At 34.5% G+C, this 20477-nt stretch overlaps 1 protein-coding gene across 3 annotated transcripts in view; it reads left to right on the forward strand.

Annotated features, from left to right (window-relative positions):
• The window catches only part of LOC133635928 (endonuclease/exonuclease/phosphatase family domain-containing protein 1-like), a 40856-nt gene that overhangs the window by 12428 nt on the left and 7951 nt on the right, over positions 1 to 20477 (forward strand). For all 3 annotated transcript variants that reach the window (XM_062029397.1, XM_062029396.1, XM_062029398.1), the window contains exons 3-6: positions 12355 to 12406; positions 14616 to 14717; positions 15205 to 15324; positions 18252 to 18369. In XM_062029397.1, the coding sequence (XP_061885381.1) occupies positions 12355 to 12406; positions 14616 to 14717; positions 15205 to 15324; positions 18252 to 18369 (392 nt within the window). The remainder of the gene's footprint in view (positions 1 to 12354; positions 12407 to 14615; positions 14718 to 15204; positions 15325 to 18251; positions 18370 to 20477) is intronic.

The following is a 20477-nucleotide window of genomic DNA, read 5'->3' on the forward strand; positions in this document are numbered from 1 at the left end:
GTTGTAGGAGATGTCTTAAAACGTCATCAGCAGTCCCGACTAAACCCGTAAATGTAAGAAAATGTAAGAAAATGCAAATTTTACGAAAAAAAAAATTTTGCTAAAATGTCGTAAAAAAATTCAAAAAAACGGACTTGCTTCAGCAGCACAATTCTGGTGCTGTAGTTGTAGGAGATGTCTCAAAACGTCATCAGGAGTCCCGACTAAACCAGTAAATGTAAGAAACTGTAAGAAAATGCATATTTTACGAAAACATTTTTTGCTAAAATGTCGTAAGGGGGGACCCTGTCGTAAAAATTCCAAAAAACGGACTTGCTTCAGCAGCACAATTCTGGTGCTGTAGTTGTAGGAGATGTCTTAAAACGTCATCAGGAGTCCCGACTAAACCCGTAAATGTAAGAAAATGTAAGAAAATGCATTTTTTAAGAAAAACATTTTTTGCTAAAATGTCGTAAGTAAAAATTCCAAAAAACGGACTTGCTTCAGCAGCACAATTCTGGTTCTGTAGTTGTAGGAGATGTCTCAAAACGTCATCAGGAGTCCCGACTAAACCCGTAAATGTAAGAAAATGTAAGAAAATGCATATTTTACGAAAAATATTTTTTGCTAAAATGTCGTAAGGGGGGACCCTGTCGTAAAAATTCAAAAAAACGGACTTGCTTCAGCAGCACAATTCTGGTGCTGTAGTTGTAGGAGATGTCTTAAAACGTCATCAGGAGTCCCTACAAAACCTAAAAATGGCATAAAATGCTTTTTTTGGGAAAACTTTTTTTTTACAAAAAAAAATTCAAAAAACGGAATTGTTTCAGCAGCACAATTCTGGTGCTGTAGTTGTAGGAGATGTCTCAAAACGTCATCAGGAGTCCCGACTAAACCCGTAAATGTAAGAAAATGTAAGAAAATGCATTTTTTAAGAAAAACATTTTTTGCTAAAATGTCGTAAGTAAAAATTCCAAAAAACGGACTTGCTTCAGCAGCACAATTCTGGTGCTGTAGTTGTAGGAGATGTCTCAAAACGTCATCAGGAGTCCCGACTAAACCCGTAAATGTCAGAAAATGCATTTTTTAAGACAAACATTTTTTGCTAAAATATCGTAAAAATTCCAAAAAACGGACTTGCTTCAGCAGCACAATACTGGTGCTGTAGTTGTAGGAGATGTCTCAAAACGTCATCAGGAGTCCCGACTAAACCCGTAAATGTAAGAAAATGTAAGAAAATGCATATTTTACGAAAAAAATTTTTTGCTAAAATGTCGTAAAAAAATTCAAAAAAACGGACTTGCTTCAGCAGCACAATTCTGGTGCTGTAGTTGTAGGAGATGTCTCAAAACGTCATCAGGAGTCCCGACTAAACCCGTAAATGTAAGAAAATGTAAGAAAATGCGTATTTTACGAAAAAAATTTTTTGCTAAAATGTCGTAAGGGGGACCCTTATAAAAAAATTCAAAAAAACGGACTTGCTTCAGCAGCACAATTCTGGTGCTGTAGTTGTAGGAGATGTCTTAAAACGTCATCAGGGGTCCTGATTAAACCCGTAAATGTAAGAAAATGCATATTTTACGAAAAAAAAAAATTTTGCTAAAATGTCGTAAAAAAATTCAAAAAAACGGACTTGCTTCAGCAGCACAATTCTGGTGCTGTAGTTGTAGGAGATGTCTCAAAACGTCATCAGGAGTCCCGACTAAACCCGTAAATGTAAGAAAATGTAAGAAAACGCATATTTTACGAAAAAAAATTTTTGCTAAAATGTCGTAAGGGGGGGACCCTTACAAAAAATTCAAAAAAACGGACTTGCTTCAGCAGCACAATTCTGGTGCTGTAGTTGTAGGAAATGTCTTAAAACGTCATCAGGGGTCCTGATTAAACCCGTAAATGTAAGAAAATGCATATTTTAAGAAATTTTTTTTTTGCTAAAATGTCGAAGGGGGGACCCTTACAAAAAATTCAAAAAAACGGACTTGCTTCAGCAGCACAATTCTGGTGCTGTAGTTGTAGGAGATGTCTCAAAACGTCATCAGGGGTCCTGATTAAACCTGTAAATGTAAGAAAATGTAAGAAAATGCATATTTTACGAAAAAAAATATTTTGCTAAAATGTCGTAAAAAAATTCAGAAAAACGGACTTGCTTCAGCAGCACAATTCTGGTGCTGTAGTTGTAGGAGATGTCTCAAAACGTCACCAGGAGTCCCGACTAAACCCGTAAATGTAATAAAATGTAAGAAAATGCATTTTTTAAGAAAAACATTTTTTGCTAAAATGTCGTAAGTAAAAATTCCAAAAAACGGACTTGCTTCAGCAGCACAATTCTGGTGCTGTAGTTGTAGGAGATGTCTCAAAACGTCATCAGGAGTCCCGACTAAACCCGTAAATGTAAGAAAATGTAAGAAAATGCATTTTTTAAGAAAAACATTTTTTACTAAAATGTCGTAAGTAAAAATTCCAAAAAACGGACTTGCTTCAGCAGCACAATTCTGGTGCTGTAGTTGTAGGAGATTTCTCAAAACGTCATCAGGAGTCCCGACTAAACCCGTAAATGTCAGAAAATGCATTTTTTAAGACAAAAATTTTTTGCTAAAATATCGTAAAAATTCCAAAAAACGGACTTGCTTCAGCAGCACAATTCTGGTGCTGTAGTTGTAGGAGATGTCTCAAAACGTCATCAGGAGTCCCGACTAAACCCGTAAATGTAAGAAAATGTAAGACAATGCATATTTTACGAAAAAATGTTTTTGCTAAAATGTCGTAAGGGGGGACCCTTATAAAAAATTCAAAAAAACGGACTTGCTTCAGCAGCACAATTCTGGTGCTGTAGTTGTAGGAGATGTCTTAAAACGTCATCAGGGGCCCTGATTAAACCCGTAAATGTAAGAAAATGTAAGAAATGCATATTTTACGAAAAAAAATATTTAGCTAAAATGTGGTAAAAAAATTCCAAAAAACGGACTTTCTTCAGGAGCACAATTCTGGTGCTATAGTTGGAGGAGATGTCTCAAAACGTCATTAGGAGTCCAGACTAAACCCGTAAATGTAAGAAACTGTAAGAAAATGCATATTTTACGAAAAAATTTTTTTGCTAAAATGTCGTAAGGGGGGACCCTTACAAAAAATTCAAAAAAACGGACTTGCTTCAGCAGCACAATTCTGGTGCTGTAGTTGTAGGAGATGTCTTAAAACGTCATCAGGGGTCCTGATTAAACCCGTAAATGTAAGAAAATGTAAGAAAATGCATATTTTACGAAAAAAAATATTTTGCCAAAATGTCATAAAAAAATTCAAAAAAACGGACTTGCTTCAGCAGCACAATTCTGGTGCTATAGTTGTAGGAGATGTCTCAAAACGTCATCAGGAGTCCAGACTAAACCTGTAAATGTAAGAAACTGTAAGAAAATGCATATTTTACGGAATTTTTTTTTTGCTAAAATGTCGTAAGGGGGGGACCCTTACAAAAAATTCAAAAAAACGGACTTGCTTCAGCAGCACAATTCTGGTGCTGTAGTTGTAGGAGATGTCTCAAAACGTCATCAGGAGTCCCGACTAAACCCGTAAATGTAAGAAAATGTAAGAAATGCATATTTTACGAAAAAAAATATTTTGCTAAAATGTGGTAAAAAAATTCCAAAAAACGGACTTGCTTCAGCAGCACAATTCTGGTGCTATAGTTGTAGGAGATGTCTCAAAACGTCATCAGGAGTCCCGACTAAACCTGTAAATGTAAGAAACTGTAAGAAAATGCATATTTTACGGAATTTTTTTTTTGCTAAAATGTCGTAATGTCGAATTATAAAAAATTCAAAAAAACGGACTTGCTTCAGCAGCACAATTATGGTGCTGTAGTTGTAGGAGATGTCTCAAAACGTCATCAGGGGCCCTGATTAAACCCGTAAATGTAAGAAAATGTAAGAAATGCATATTTTACGAAAAAAAATATTTTGCTAAAATGTCGTAAAAAAATTCAAAAAAACGGACTTGCTTCAGCAGCACAATTCTGGTGCTATAGTTGTAGGAGATGTCTCAAAACGTCATCAGGAGTCTCGACTAAACCCGTAAATGTAAGAAACTGTAAGAAAATGCATATTTTACGAAAAAATTTCTTTGCTAAAATGTCGTAAGGGGGGACCCTTCCAAAAAATTCAAAAAAACGGACTTGCTTCAGCAGCACAATTCTGGTGCTGTAGTTGTAGGAGATGTCTTAAAACGTCATCAGGGGTCCTGATTAAACCCGTAAATGTAAGAAAATGTAAGAAAATGCATATTTTACGAAAAAAAATATTTTGCTAAAATGTCATAAAAAAATTCAAAAAAACGGACTTGCTTCAGCAGCACAATTCTGGTGCTGTAGTTGTAGGAGATGTCTTAAAACGTCATCAGGGGTCCCGACTAAACCCGTAAATGTAAGAAAATGTAAGAAATGCATATTTTATGAAAAAAAAATATTTTGCTAAAATGTGGTAAAAAAATTCCAAAAAACGGACTTTCTTCAGGAGCACAATTCTGGTGCTATAGTTGTAGGAGATGTCTCAAAACGTCATCAGGAGTCCCGACTAAACCCGTAAATGTAAGAAACTGTAAGAAAATGCATATTTTACGAAAACATTTTTTTGCTAAAATGTCATAAAAAAATTCAAAAAAACGGACTTGCTTAAGCAGCACAATTCTGGTGCTGTAGTTGTAGGAGATGTCTCAAAACGTCATCAGGAGTCCCGACTAAACCCGTAAATGTAAGAAAATGTAAGAAAATGCATATTTTACGAAAAAAATTTTTTGCTAAAATGTCGTAAGGGGGTACCCTTATAAAAAATTCAAAAAAACGGACTTGCTTCAGCAGCACAATTCTGGTGCTATAGTTGTAGGAGATGTCTCAAAACGTCATCAGGAGTCCAGACTAAACCTGTAAATGTAAGAAACTGTAAGAAAATGCATATTTTACGGAATTTTTTTTTTGCTAAAATGTTACAAAAAATTCAAAAAAACGGACTTGCTTCAGCAGCACAATTCAGGTGCTGTAGTTGTAGGAGATGTCTTAAAACGTCATCAGGGGCCCTGATTAAACCCGTAAATGTAAGAAAATGTAAGAAATGCATATTTTACGAAAAAAAATTTTTGCTAAAATGTCGTAAGGGGGGACCCTTACAAAAAATTCCAAAAAACAGACTTGCTTCAGCAGCACAATTCTGGTGCTATAGTTGTAGGAGATGTCTCAAAACGTCATCAGGAGTCCAGACTAAACCTGTAAATGTAAGAAACTGTAAGAAAATGCATATTTTACAAAAAACATTTTTTTTTGCTAAAATGTGGTAAAAAAATTCCAAAAAACTGACTTTCTTCAGGAGCACAATTCTGGTGCTATAGTTGTAGGAGATGTCTCAAAACGTCATCAGGAGTCCCGACTAAACCCGTAAATGTAAGAAAATGTAAGAAAACGCATATTTTACGAAAAAAATTTTTTGCTAAAATGTCGTAAGGGGGGGACCCTTACAAAAAATTCAAAAAAACGGACTTGCTTCAGCAGCACAATTCTGGTGCTGTAGTTGTAGGAAATGTCTTAAAACGTCATCAGGGGTCCTGATTAAACCCGTAAATGTAAGAAAATGCATATTTTAAGAAATTTTTTTTTTGCTAAAATGTCGAAGGGGGGACCCTTACAAAAAATTCAAAAAAACGGACTTGCTTCAGCAGCACAATTCTGGTGCTGTAGTTGTAGGAGATGTCTCAAAACGTCATCAGGGGTCCTGATTAAACCTGTAAATGTAAGAAAATGTAAGAAAATGCATATTTTACGAAAAAAAATATTTTGCTAAAATGTCGTAAAAAAATTCAGAAAAACGGACTTGCTTCAGCAGCACAATTCTGGTGCTGTAGTTGTAGGAGATGTCTCAAAACGTCACCAGGAGTCCCGACTAAACCCGTAAATGTAATAAAATGTAAGAAAATGCATTTTTTAAGAAAAACATTTTTTGCTAAAATGTCGTAAGTAAAAATTCCAAAAAACGGACTTGCTTCAGCAGCACAATTCTGGTGCTGTAGTTGTAGGAGATGTCTCAAAACGTCATCAGGAGTCCCGACTAAACCCGTAAATGTAAGAAAATGTAAGAAAATGCATTTTTTAAGAAAAACATTTTTTACTAAAATGTCGTAAGTAAAAATTCCAAAAAACGGACTTGCTTCAGCAGCACAATTCTGGTGCTGTAGTTGTAGGAGATTTCTCAAAACGTCATCAGGAGTCCCGACTAAACCCGTAAATGTCAGAAAATGCATTTTTTAAGACAAAATTTTTTTGCTAAAATATCGTAAAAATTCCAAAAAACGGACTTGCTTCAGCAGCACAATTCTGGTGCTGTAGTTGTAGGAGATGTCTCAAAACGTCATCAGGAGTCCCGACTAAACCCGTAAATGTAAGAAAATGTAAGACAATGCATATTTTACGAAAAAATGTTTTTGCTAAAATGTCGTAAGGGGGGACCCTTATAAAAAATTCAAAAAAACGGACTTGCTTCAGCAGCACAATTCTGGTGCTGTAGTTGTAGGAGATGTCTTAAAACGTCATCAGGGGCCCTGATTAAACCCGTAAATGTAAGAAAATGTAAGAAATGCATATTTTACGAAAAAAAATATTTAGCTAAAATGTGGTAAAAAAATTCCAAAAAACGGACTTTCTTCAGGAGCACAATTCTGGTGCTATAGTTGGAGGAGATGTCTCAAAACGTCATTAGGAGTCCAGACTAAACCCGTAAATGTAAGAAACTGTAAGAAAATGCATATTTTACGAAAAAAATTTTTTGCTAAAATGTCGTAAGGGGGGACCCTTATAAAAAATTCAAAAAAACGGACTTGCTTCAGCAGCACAATTCTGGTGCTGTAGTTGTAGGAGATGTCTTAAAACGTCACCAGGAGTCCCGACTAAACCTGTAAATGTAAGAAACTGTAAGAAAATGCATATTTTACGGAATTTTTTTTTGCTAAAATGTCATAAGGGGGGACCCTTACAAAAAATTCAAAAAAACGGACTTGCTTCAGCAGCACAATTCTGGTGCTATAGTTGTAGGAGATGTCTCAAAACGTCATCAGGGGTCCTGATTGAACCCGTAAATGTAAGAAAATGCAAGAAAATGCATATTTTACGAAAAAAATGTTTTGCTAGTACTTTATACTGTATGTGGTTATGTGTTGGAGTACTTTATATTGTATGTGGTTATGTGTTGGAGTACTTTATACTGTATGTGGTTATGTATTGGAGTACTTTATATTGTATGTGGTTATGTATTGGAGTACTTTATATTGTATGTGGTTATGTGTTGGAGTACTTTATATTGTATGTGGTTATGTATTGGAGTACTTTATATTGTATGTGGTTATGTGTTGGAGTACTTTATATTGTATGTGGTTATGTGTTGGAGTACTTTATATTGTATGTGGTTATGTGTTAGAGTACTTTATATTGTATGTGGTTATGTGTTGGAGTACTTTATACTGTATGTGGTTATGTGTTGGAGTACTTTATACTGTATGTGGTTATGTGTTGGAGTACTTTATATTGTATGTGGTTATGTGTTAGAGTACTTTATATTGTATGTGGTTATGTGTTGGAGTACTTTATATTGTATGTGGTTATGTGTTGGAGTACTTGATACTGTATGTGGTTATGTGTTGGAGTACTTTATATTGTATGTGGTTATGTGTTGGAGTACTTTATACTGTATGTGGTTACGTGTTGGAGTACTTTATATTGTATGTGGTTATGTGTTAGAGTACTTTATATTGTATGTGGTTATGTGTTGGAGTACTTTATATTGTATGTGCTTATGTGTTGGAGTACTTTATATTGTATGTGGTTATGTGTTGGAGTACTTTATACTGTATGTGGTTATGTGTTGGAGTACTTTATACTGTATGTGGTTATGTGTTGGAGTACTTTATACTGTATGTGGTTATGTGTTGGAGTACTTTATATTGTATGTGGTTATGTGTTAGAGTACTTTATATTGTATGTGGTTATGTGTTGGAGTACTTTATATTGTATGTGGTTATGTGTTGGAGTACTTGATACTGTATGTGGTTATGTGTTGGAGTACTTTATATTGTATGTGGTTATGTGTTGGAGTACTTTATACTGTATGTGGTTATGTGTTGGAGTACTTTATATTGTATGTGGTTATGTGTTGGAGTACTTTATATTGTATGTGGTTATGTGTTGGAGTACTTTATACTGTATGTGGTTATGTGTTGGAGTACTTTATATTGTATGTGGTTATGTGTTGGAGTACTTTGTACTGTATGTGGTTATGTGTTGGAGTACTTTATATTGTATGTGGTTATGTGTTGGAGTACTTTATACTGTATGTGGTTATGTGTTGGAGTACTTTATATTGTATGTGGTTATGTGTTGGAGTACTTTATACTGTATGTGGTTATGTGTTGGAGTACTTTATATTGTATGTGGTTATGTGTTAGAGTACTTTATATTGTATGTGGTTATGTGTTGGAGTACTTTATATTGTATGTGGTTATGTGTTGGAGTACTTTATATTGTATGTGGTTATGTGTTGGAGTACTTTATATTGTATGTGGTTATGTGTTAGAGTACTTTATATTGTATGTGGTTATGTGTTGGAGTACTTTATATTGTATGTGGTTATGTGTTGGAGTACTTTATACTGTATGTGGTTATGTGTTGGAGTACTTTATATTGTATGTGGTTTTGTGTTGGAGTACTTTATATTGTATGTGGTTATGTGTTGGAGTACTTTATACTGTATGTGGTTATGTGTTGGAGTACTTTATATTGTATGTGGTTATGTGTTGGAGTACTTTATACTGTATGTGGTTATGTGTTGGAGTACTTTATATTGTATGTGGTTATGTGTTGGAGTACTTTATATTGTATGTGGTTATGTGTTGGAGTACTTTATATTGTATGTGGTTATGTGTTGGAGTACTTTATACTGTATGTGGTTATGTGTTGGAGTACTTTATATTGTATGTGGTTATGTGTTGGAGTACTTTATATTGTATGTGGTTATGTGTTGGAGTACTTTATATTGTATGTGGTTATGTGTTGGAGTACTTTATACTGTATGTGGTTATGTGTTGGAGTACTTTATATTGTATGTGGTTATGTGTTAGAGTACTTTATATTGTATGTGGTTATGTGTTGGAGTACTTTATATTGTATGTGGTTATGTGTTGGAGTACTTGATACTGTATGTGGTTATGTGTTGGAGTACTTTATATTGTATGTGGTTATGTGTTGGAGTACTTTATACTGTATGTGGTTATGTGTTGGAGTACTTTATATTGTATGTGGTTATGTGTTAGAGTACTTTATATTGTATGTGGTTATGTGTTGGAGTACTTTATATTGTATGTGGTTATGTGTTGGAGTACTTTATATTGTATGTGGTTATGTGTTGGAGTACTTTATATTGTATGTGGTTATGTGTTAGAGTACTTTATATTGTATGTGGTTATGTGTTGGAGTACTTTATATTGTATGTGGTTATGTGTTGGAGTACTTCATACTGTATGTGGTTATGTGTTGGAGTACTTTATATTGTATGTGGTTATGTGTTGGAGTACTTTATATTGTATGTGGTTATGTGTTGGAGTACTTTATACTGTATGTGGTTATGTGTTGGAGTACTTTATATTGTATGTGGTTATGTGTTGGAGTACTTTATACTGTATGTGGTTATGTGTTGGAATACTTTATATTGTATGTGGTTATGTGTTGGAGTACTTTATACTGTATGTGGTTATGTGTTGGAGTACTTTATATTGTATGTGGTTATGTGTTGGAGTACTTTATATTGTATGTGGTTATGTGTTGGAGTACTTTATACTGTATGTGGTTATGTGTCGGAGTACTTTATATTGTATGTGGTTATGTGTTGGAGTACTTTATACTGTATGTGGTTATGTGTTGGAGTACTTTATATTGTATGTGGTTATGTGTTGGAGTACTTTATACTGTATGTGGTTATGTGTTGGAGTACTTTATATTGTATGTGGTTATGTGTTAGAGTACTTTATATTGTATGTGGTTATGTGTTGGAGTACTTTATATTGTATGTGGTTATGTGTTGGAGTACTTTATATTGTATGTGGTTATGTGTTGGAGTACTTTATATTGTATGTGGTTATGTGTTAGAGTACTTTATATTGTACGTGGTTATGTGTTGGAGTACTTTATATTGTATGTGGTTATGTGTTGGAGTACTTTATATTGTATGTGGTTATGTGTTGGAGTACTTTATACTGTATGTGGTTATGTGTTGGAGTACTTTATATTGTATGTGGTTATGTGTTGGAGTACTTTATATTGTATGTGGTTATGTGTTGGAGTACTTTATACTGTATGTGGTTATGTGTTGGAGTACTTTATATTGTATGTGGTTATGTGTTGGAGTACTTTATACTGTATGTGGTTATGTGTTGGAGTACTTTATATTGTATGTGGTTATGTGTTGGAGTACTTTATATTGTATGTGGTTATGTGTTGGAGTACTTTATATTGTATGTGGTTATGTGTTGGAGTACTTTATACTGTATGTGGTTATGTGTTGGAGTAATTTATATTGTATGTGGTTATGTGTTGGAGTACTTTATATTGTATGTGGTTATGTGTTGGAGTACTTTATACTGTATGTGGTTATGTGTTGGAGTACTTTATATTGTATGTGGTTATGTGTTGGAGTACTTTATATTGTATGTGGTTATGTGTTGGAGTACTTTATACTGTATGTGGTTATGTGTCGGAGTACTTTATATTGTATGTGGTTATGTGTTGGAGTACTTTATACTGTATGTGGTTATGTGTTGGAGTACTTTATATTGTATGTGGTTATGTGTTGGAGTACTTTATACTGTATGTGGTTATGTGTTGGAGTACTTTATATTGTATGTGGTTATGTGTTAGAGTACTTTATATTGTATGTGGTTATGTGTTGGAGTACTTTATATTGTATGTGGTTATGTGTTGGAGTACTTTATATTGTATGTGGTTATGTGTTGGAGTACTTTATATTGTATGTGGTTATGTGTTAGAGTACTTTATATTGTACGTGGTTATGTGTTGGAGTACTTTATATTGTATGTGGTTATGTGTTGGAGTACTTTATATTGTATGTGGTTATGTGTTGGAGTACTTTATACTGTATGTGGTTATGTGTTAGAGTACTTTATATTGTATGTGGTTATGTGTTGGAGTACTTTATATTGTATGTGGTTATGTGTTGGAGTACTTTATACTGTATGTGGTTATGTGTTGGAGTACTTTATATTGTATGTGGTTATGTGTTGGAGTACTTTATACTGTATGTGGTTATGTGTTGGAGTACTTTATATTGTATGTGGTTATGTGTTGGAGTACTTTATATTGTATGTGGTTATGTGTTGGAGTACTTTATATTGTATGTGGTTATGTGTTGGAGTACTTTATACTGTATGTGGTTATGTGTTGGAGTAATTTATATTGTATGTGGTTATGTGTTGGAGTACTTTATATTGTATGTGGTTATGTGTTGGAGTACTTTATACTGTATGTGGTTATGTGTTGGAGTACTTTATATTGTATGTGGTTATGTGTTGGAGTACTTTATATTGTATGTGGTTATGTGTTGGAGTACTTTATATTGTATGTGGTTATGTGTTGGAGTACTTTATACTGTATGTGGTTATGTGTTGGAGTACTTTATATTGTATGTGGTTATGTGTTGGAGTACTTTATACTGTATGTGGTTATGTGTTGGAGTACTTTATATTGTATGTGGTTATGTGTTGGAGTAATTTATATTGTATGTGGTTATGTGTTGGAGTACTTTATATTGTATGTGGTTATGTGTTGGAGTACTTGATATTGTATGTGGTTATGTGTTGGAGTACTTTATATTGTATGTGGTTATGTGTTGGAGTACTTTATATTGTATGTGGTTATGTGTTGGAGTACTTTATATTGTATGTGGTTATGTGTTAGAGTACTTTATATTGTATGTGGTTATGTGTTGGAGTACTTGATATTGTATGTGGTTATGTGTTGGAGTAATTTATATTGTATGTGGTTATGTGTTGGAGTACTTTATATTGTATGTGGTTATGTGTTGGAGTACTTGATATTGTATGTGGTTATGTGTTGGAGTAATTTATATTGTATGTGGTTATGTGTTGGAGTACTTTATATTGTATGTGGTTATGTGTTGGAGTACTTGATATTGTATGTGGTTATGTGTTGGAGTACTTTATATTGTATGTGGTTATGTGTTGGAGTACTTTATATTGTATGTGGTTATGTGTTGGAGTACTTTATATTGTATGTGGTTATGTGTTGGAGTACTTTATACTGTATGTGGTTATGTGTTGCAGCATCAAGTTACTGGCAGTGCAGGACCTGTTGGAGAAAGGTGTACTACAAAAGGTAAAGTAGTGCATCTTCTTCTTACTTACTAAACTAGGTAAAGTAGTACTCATACTTATCACTTGCTAAGCAAGGTAAAGTATTACTAAAACGTATCACTTGTGGAGAAAGTAGTACTAGGCAAGGTAAAGTAGTAGTAATAATGTACATATCACTTGTAAAGAAAGTAGTACAAAGAAAGGTAAAGTAGTACTCATACATATCACATATCGAAAAAAAGTACTAATCAAGGTAAAGTAGTACTCATAGTTATTACTTGCTAAGTAAAGTAAAGTAATACTAACACCTCCTAATACTTCTGAAAAAGTAGTACTAAGCAAAGTAAATAGTACTAATACTTATCAGACACCACAGCACTTAACTGCTTTTGTCCAAAGGACATCATCTTCTCAGTCGATTCTATAAGGCCTGGAATAGAAACATCATATGAATCATTTTTGTAGTACAAATATGAATATTATTTGATACAAAATAAGGATAATGTTACACTGACTGGGATTTGAACCTAACACTCAGAGAGCAAGCGTCATTATTTGGTGTGTCAAATATGTGGACTCGAGTACTTCTACCTACTTAAGTACTTTGTTGTTTGTCAATTATAATATTTTGTAGAGTTCCACTCTTTCTTCCAATGATATGACTTGTGGTATGTCATTTCTTTGACACAAGGGTACCAACTCTTAACAACACAAGGGTACCAACTCTTAACAACACAAGGGTACCAACTCTTAACAACCCAAGGGTACCAACTCTTAACAACACAAGGGTACCAACTCTTAACACCACAAGGGTACCAACTCTTAACAACACAAGGGTACCAACTCTTAACAACACAAGGGTACCAACTCTTAACAACCCAAGGGTACCAACTCTTAACAACACAAGGGTACCAACTCTTAACAACCCAAGGGTACCAACTCTTAACAACACAAGGGTACCAACTCTTAACTACTCAAGGGTACCAACTCTTAACAACACAAGGGTACCAACTCTTAACAACACAAGGGTACCAACTCTTAACAACACAAGGGTACCAACTCTTAACAACACAAGGGTACCAACTCTTAACTACTCAAGGGTACCAACTCTTAACAACAGTGGGGTACCAACTATTTACAACAGGAGGGTACCAACTATTAACAACACAAGGGTACCAACTATTAACAACACAAGGGTCCAACTATTAACAACAGCAGGGTACCAACTATTAACAACAGGAGGGTACCAACTATTAACAACAGGAGGGTACCAACTATTGACAACACGAGGGTACCAACTCTTACTGACACAAGGGTACCAACTATTAACAACACAAGGTTAACAACCATGAACAACAGGTGGGTACCAACCATTAACAACAGGAAAATACTAACTATTTACAACAGGAAGGTACCAACTATTAACAGCAGGCGAGTACCAACTATTAACAACAGTGGTGTACCAACTATTAACAACAGAAGGGTACCAACTATTAACAACAGTGGTATACCAACTATTAACAACAGGAGGATACCAACTATTAACAACAGAAGGGTACCAACTATTAACAACAGAAGGGTACCAACTATTAACAACAGAATGGTACCAACTATTAACAACAGAAGGGTACCAACTATTAACAACGGGAGGGTACCAACTATTAACAACAGTGGTGTACCAACTATTAACAACAGGAGGATACCAACTATTAACAACAGAAGCGTACCAACTATTAACCGGATGGTACCAACTATTAACAACCGGTGGGTACCAACTATTTACAACAGGAGGATACCAATTATTAACAACAGAAGGGTACCAACTATTGACAACAGGTGGATACCAACTATAAACAACAGAAGGGTACCGGCTATTAACAACAGAAGGGTACCAACTATTGACAATAGGTGGATACCAACTATAAACAACAGAAGGGTACCGACTATTAACAATAGAAGGGTGCCAACTATTTACAACGGGAGGGTACCAACTATTAACAACAGGAGGGTACCAACTATTAACAACAGGAGGGTCCCAACTATTAACTGGAGGGTACAAACTATTAACAACAGGAGGGTACCAACTATTAACAACAGGAGGGTACCAACTATTAACAACAGGAGGGTACCAACTATTAACAACAGGAGGGTACCAACTATTAACAACAGGAGGGTACCAACTATTAACAGTAGGGTACCAACTATTAAGATGTGTGTTTGTGTGATTGCAGTTCTGTGCGGAGTTAAACCAAGGTACTCTAGCTAGTGTTGGCAAGTGGAAGAGGCCAAGAGGCGTATGGAAATGTTTGGAGTCTGAAGAAGTTTGCTGCAAGGTAAATGTTTGTATTAGGGATGTTTATATTCTCATCACGGTTATCATTATTATCCCAGTATTTTTAAACATGTATAACATTTTCAAAAAGTACTTAATACTGAACTATTTCAACTAAGTTTTATTTTGAAAAAAACAACAAGGACCAAATAACACATTGTAAATGATGAAGAAACACATTCTTAGATAAGTGTTTCATGTACCTCAAGTAGACATTAAATGTGCATATTAAAAAAGCAACATAACCAATATAAATGGAATAACATGGCAGACACTAAATAAGATAAATAAAAATAACTAAAAAATGTGAAAGATAATAAGCAGCTGCTTCTGGAAGGTATTGTATGTGTGATCCATCCAACTATTCATTATTATTTCAACATGTATGGATAAGTATACTGTCATATATTCATTAGTGTTTATGGATAAGTATATTGTTATACATTCATTATTGTTGATGGACATGTGCCATCATGTTGTGTTGAAAGGAAGTGAGCTATTCTGGCTTTCTGTGGGATTCCACTGGTGTGCAGCTCCTGGATGCTGCACTCTTGGAGTCTGCCAACAACTGGGATGGAGCCTCCACAAGCTTCCTGGCCCACTTCTCTGTAAGTATGTCTTATGTCATCTACTTACGTCGCTTAATCAATCCTTGTCTTTTTCAAACGCAAGCAAGCAGGAACAACATTGTCACATGACCAGTGTGAACAGTATGCATTTCCTGACATCACTCTTAATCTGGGAGTTCATAGTTCCATGAGGTTCTGGATTGAGCCTTTTCCTTTGCAATAGCCTTTTTAGACACATACTTATTTTCCATTAACACACACTCCCTTATCAGGAAACACGTTGTAAATGTACACCAATGTATTATTTAGACCAATGTGTTAAATGTACCTTAAAATCATCATAAAACCAAAAGATAAACATGTTTCGTTATGTATACCAGTGTTTTTCAACCACTGTGCCGTGAGATACAATCTGGTGTGCCGTGGGAGATTGTCTAATTTCACCTATTTGGGTAAAAAATGTTTTTTGCAAAGCAGTAATTATAGTCTGCAAATGATGTGTTGTTGTTGAGTGTCGGTGCTGTCTAAAGCTCAGCAGAGTAACCGTGTAATACTCTTCCATATCAGCCGGTAGCTAATTGCTTTGTAGATGTCGGAAACAGCGGGAGGCAGAGTGCAGGTAAAATTGTGTCTGATGCTTAAACCAAAACTAAACAAAAGGTGAGTGCCCTTAAGAAAAGGCATTGAAGCTTAGGGAAGGCTATGCAGAACGAAACTACAGCTGAAATGGCTACAAAGTAAACAAAAACAGAATGCTGGACGACAGCAAAGACTTACTGTGGAGCAAAGACGGCGTCCACAATGTACATCCGAACATGACATGACAATCAACAATGTCCCCACAAACAAGGATAAAAAGTAGGGATGTCCGATAATGGCTTTTTGCCGATATCCGATATTCCGATATTGTCCAACTCTTTAATTACCGTTACCGATATCAACCGATACCGATATCAACCGATATATGCAGTCGTGGAATTAACACATTATTATGCCTAATTTGGACAACCAGCTGGTGAAGATAAGGTACTTTTTAAAAAAATAAATAAGATAAATAAATTAAAAACATTTTCTTGAATAAAAAAGAAAGTACAACAATATAAAAACAGGTACATAGAAACTAGTAATGAATAAAAATTAGTAAAATGAACTGTTAAAGGTTAGTACTATTAGTGGAGCAGCAGCACGCACAATCATGTGTGCTTACGGACTGTATCCCTTGCAGACTGTATTGATATATATTGATATATAATGTAGGAACCAGAATATTAATAACAGAAAGAAACAACCCTTTTGTGTGAATGAATGGGGGAGGGAGGTTTTTTGGGTTGGTGCACTAATTGTAAGTGTATCTTGTGTTTTTTATGTTGATTTAATTAAAAAAAAACCAAAAAAAACAAACCGATACCGATAATAAAAAAAACGATACCGATAATTTCCGATATTACATTTTATCGCATATATTGGCCGATAATATCGGCCTGCCGATATTATCGGACATCTCTAATAAAAAGCAACTGAAATATTCTTGATTGCTAAAACAAAGTAGATGCGGGAAATATCGCTCAAAGGAAGACATGAAACTGCTACAGGAAAATACCAAAAAAGGACAAAAAGCCACCAAAATAGGAGCGCGAGACAAGAAGTAAAACACTACACACAGGAAAACAGCAAAAAAGTCCAGATAAGTCAGGGTGTGATGTGACAGGTGGTGACAGTACACCTACTTTGAGACAAGAGCTATATTGATGCATGCTTGGTTATGCTTTAAAGCAGGGGTGCTCATTACGTCCAGTTCCTGCCTTCACAATAAAAGCTCTGCTTCATCCTGCCTGCGCTAAGAGTCTCAGAAAGCTGGCGTGCACAAGCTAGCAAGCTACGGAGTTTGCCGCCAATGTATTTCTCTTAAAGTGTATGCAAAGGAGTATGGAAGCTGGACAAATAAGATGACAAAAACCAACCACTTTCATGTGGTATTGGACAGAAAGGAGGACTTTTTTTCTCCTCCATTTGAAAATGCGGACGTTATCAGCACCACTGTCTTGATTCCAATCAAAGCAAGTCATCAGAATCAGGTAATACACCAACTTATATTCTTGTCTTCATGAAAGAAAGGAATCTATATGTGTTAAACATGCATGTATTATCATTAAACACCTTTAACTTGTTAACGATATTAACTATATGTGTTAAACATGCTTGTATTATCTTTAAACACCTTTAACTTGTTAATAATATTAACTATATGTGTTAAACATGCTTGTATTATCATTAAACACCTTTAACTTGTTAGCAATATTAAGTATATGTGTTAAACATGCTTGCTTTATCTTTAAACACCTTTAACATGTTAACAATATTAACTATATGTATTAAACATGCTTGCATTATCTTTAAACACCTTTAACATGTTAACAATATTAACTATATGTATTAAACATGCTTGCATTATCTTTAAACACCTTTAACATGTTAACAATATTAACTATATGTATTAAACATTCTTGTATTATCATTAAACACCTTTAATTTATTAACAATATTAACTATGTGTGTTAAACATGCTTGCATTATCATTAAACACCTTTAACTTGTTAACAAAACATATATTTCATAAATAAGTAAATATAAATTATATATATGAATGAGGTAGATCCTCACGACTTGATCAATTGAAAAGTAGCTCGCCTGCAGAAAAAGTGTGACCACCCCTGCTTTAAAGTCATATCCAACAATTGCGACGACTTTTTACTATCCACTGAGTTTCGTTTTTTAATGACTTCTGCTGGTGGTGTGCCTCCGGAATTTTTCAACGCAAAAAATGTGCCTTGGCTCAAAAAAGGTTGAAAAACACTGATGTACACCACTAGGAAATGTGTTAAATGTACATTAAAATCATCATAACGCAAAAAGATAACCACGTTTTGTTATGTAGACCACAACATATTTTTGTCTTTTTCCTTCAGATTTCTTCTCACAAAGTGGCTGTGGTGAACGTCCACATGCGACCCACAGTTGGCAAGAAGCAGAGTGCAGGGGTCAAAGGTCGCCCCCTGTCTGCCATCATCCAGGAAACACTGAAAGGTTGCTTATGGTTTTCATATTGACACTTCTTCCTTCCTTGCTACATCCTGTTCACATGTTGCAGCCTCACTGCATCTTACCATATTCTAAATACTTTGCCCTAAATTAAGACTTATTTATGTCTATTTATCACATCCATACTTTTACACACATACTTACATACCTTCTTACACACATACTTACATACCTTCTTACACACATACTTACATACCTTCTTTCACACATACTTACATACCTTCTTACACACATACTTACATACCTTCTTACACACATACTTACATACCTTCTTACACACATACTTACATACCTTCTTTCACATATACTTACATACCTTCTTTCACACATACTTACATACCTTCTTACACACCTACTTACATACCTTACACACATACTTACATACCTTACACACATACTTACATACCTTCTTACACACATACTGACGTACCTTCTTTCACACATACTTACATACCTTCTTACACACATACTGACGTACCTTCTTTCACACATACTTACATACCTTCTTTCACATATACTTACATACCTTGTTACACACATACTTACATACCTTCTTTCACACATACTTACATACCTTCTTACACACACACTTACATACCTTCTTACATACTTTCTTACACACATACTTACATACCTTCTTTCACACATACTTACATACCTTCTTACACACATACTTACATACCTTCTTACATACTTTCTTACACACATACTTACATACCTTCTTACATACATACTTACATCCCTACTTTTACACACATACTGACATACCTTCTTACACACATACTTACATACCTTCTTTCACACATACTTACATACCTTCTTACACACATACTTACATACCTTCTTACATACCTTCTTACACACATACTTACATACCTTCTTACACACATACTTACATCCACACTTACATTCATACTTACATCCATACTTGTACACACCTACTTACATATCTTCTTACATACATACTTACATACCTTCTTACACACATAGTGTACTTACATACCTTCCTACACACATACTTACATCCATACTTTTACACACATACTTACATCCATACTTTTACACACATACTTACATCCATACTTTTACAAACATACTTACATACCTTCTTACACATACTTACATCCATACTTTTACACACATACTTACATCCATACTTTTACAAACATACTTACATACCTTCTTACACATATATTTACATCCACACTTATACACATACTTACATCCATACTTTTACACACCTTACATCCACACTTCTACACACCTACTTACATACCTTCTTACACACATACTTAAATACCTTCTTACACACATACGTACATCCATACTTTTACACACATACTTACATACCTTCTTACACACCAACTTACATATCTTCTTACACACATATTTACATCCATACTTACATTCATACTTACATCCATACTTTTACACACCAACTTACATACCTTCTGACACACATATTTACATACCTTCTTACACACATACTATACTTACAGCCATACTTTTACACACATACTTACATACCTTCTTACACACATACTTACAGCCATACTTTTACACACATACTTACATCCATACTTTTACACACATACTTACATCCATACTTTTACACACATACTTACATATCTTCTTACACACATACTTACATCCATACTTTTACACACATACTTATATACCTTCTTACACACCTTCTTACATCCGTATTTTTAAACACATACTTACATACCTTCTTACACACATACTTACATCCATACTTTTAAACCCATACATACATACATACCTTCTTACACACATACTTACATCCATACTTTTACACACATACTTACTTATGTCCTTACATCCATACTTCTATACACATACTTACATAGCTTCTTACACACATATTTACAGCCATACTTTTACACACATACTTACATCCATACTTTTACACACATACTTACATACTTCAAACACACATACTTACATCTATACTTTTACACACGTACGCATATACTTCCTACACACATACTTACATCCAAACTTTTACAAACATACTTACATACTTTTTTACACACATACTGACATCCATACTTTTACACACATACTTACAT

This window comes from Entelurus aequoreus, linkage group LG20, assembly GCF_033978785.1.
Source record: "Entelurus aequoreus isolate RoL-2023_Sb linkage group LG20, RoL_Eaeq_v1.1, whole genome shotgun sequence".
In the NCBI taxonomy this organism is placed as follows: Eukaryota; Metazoa; Chordata; class Actinopteri; order Syngnathiformes; family Syngnathidae; genus Entelurus; species Entelurus aequoreus.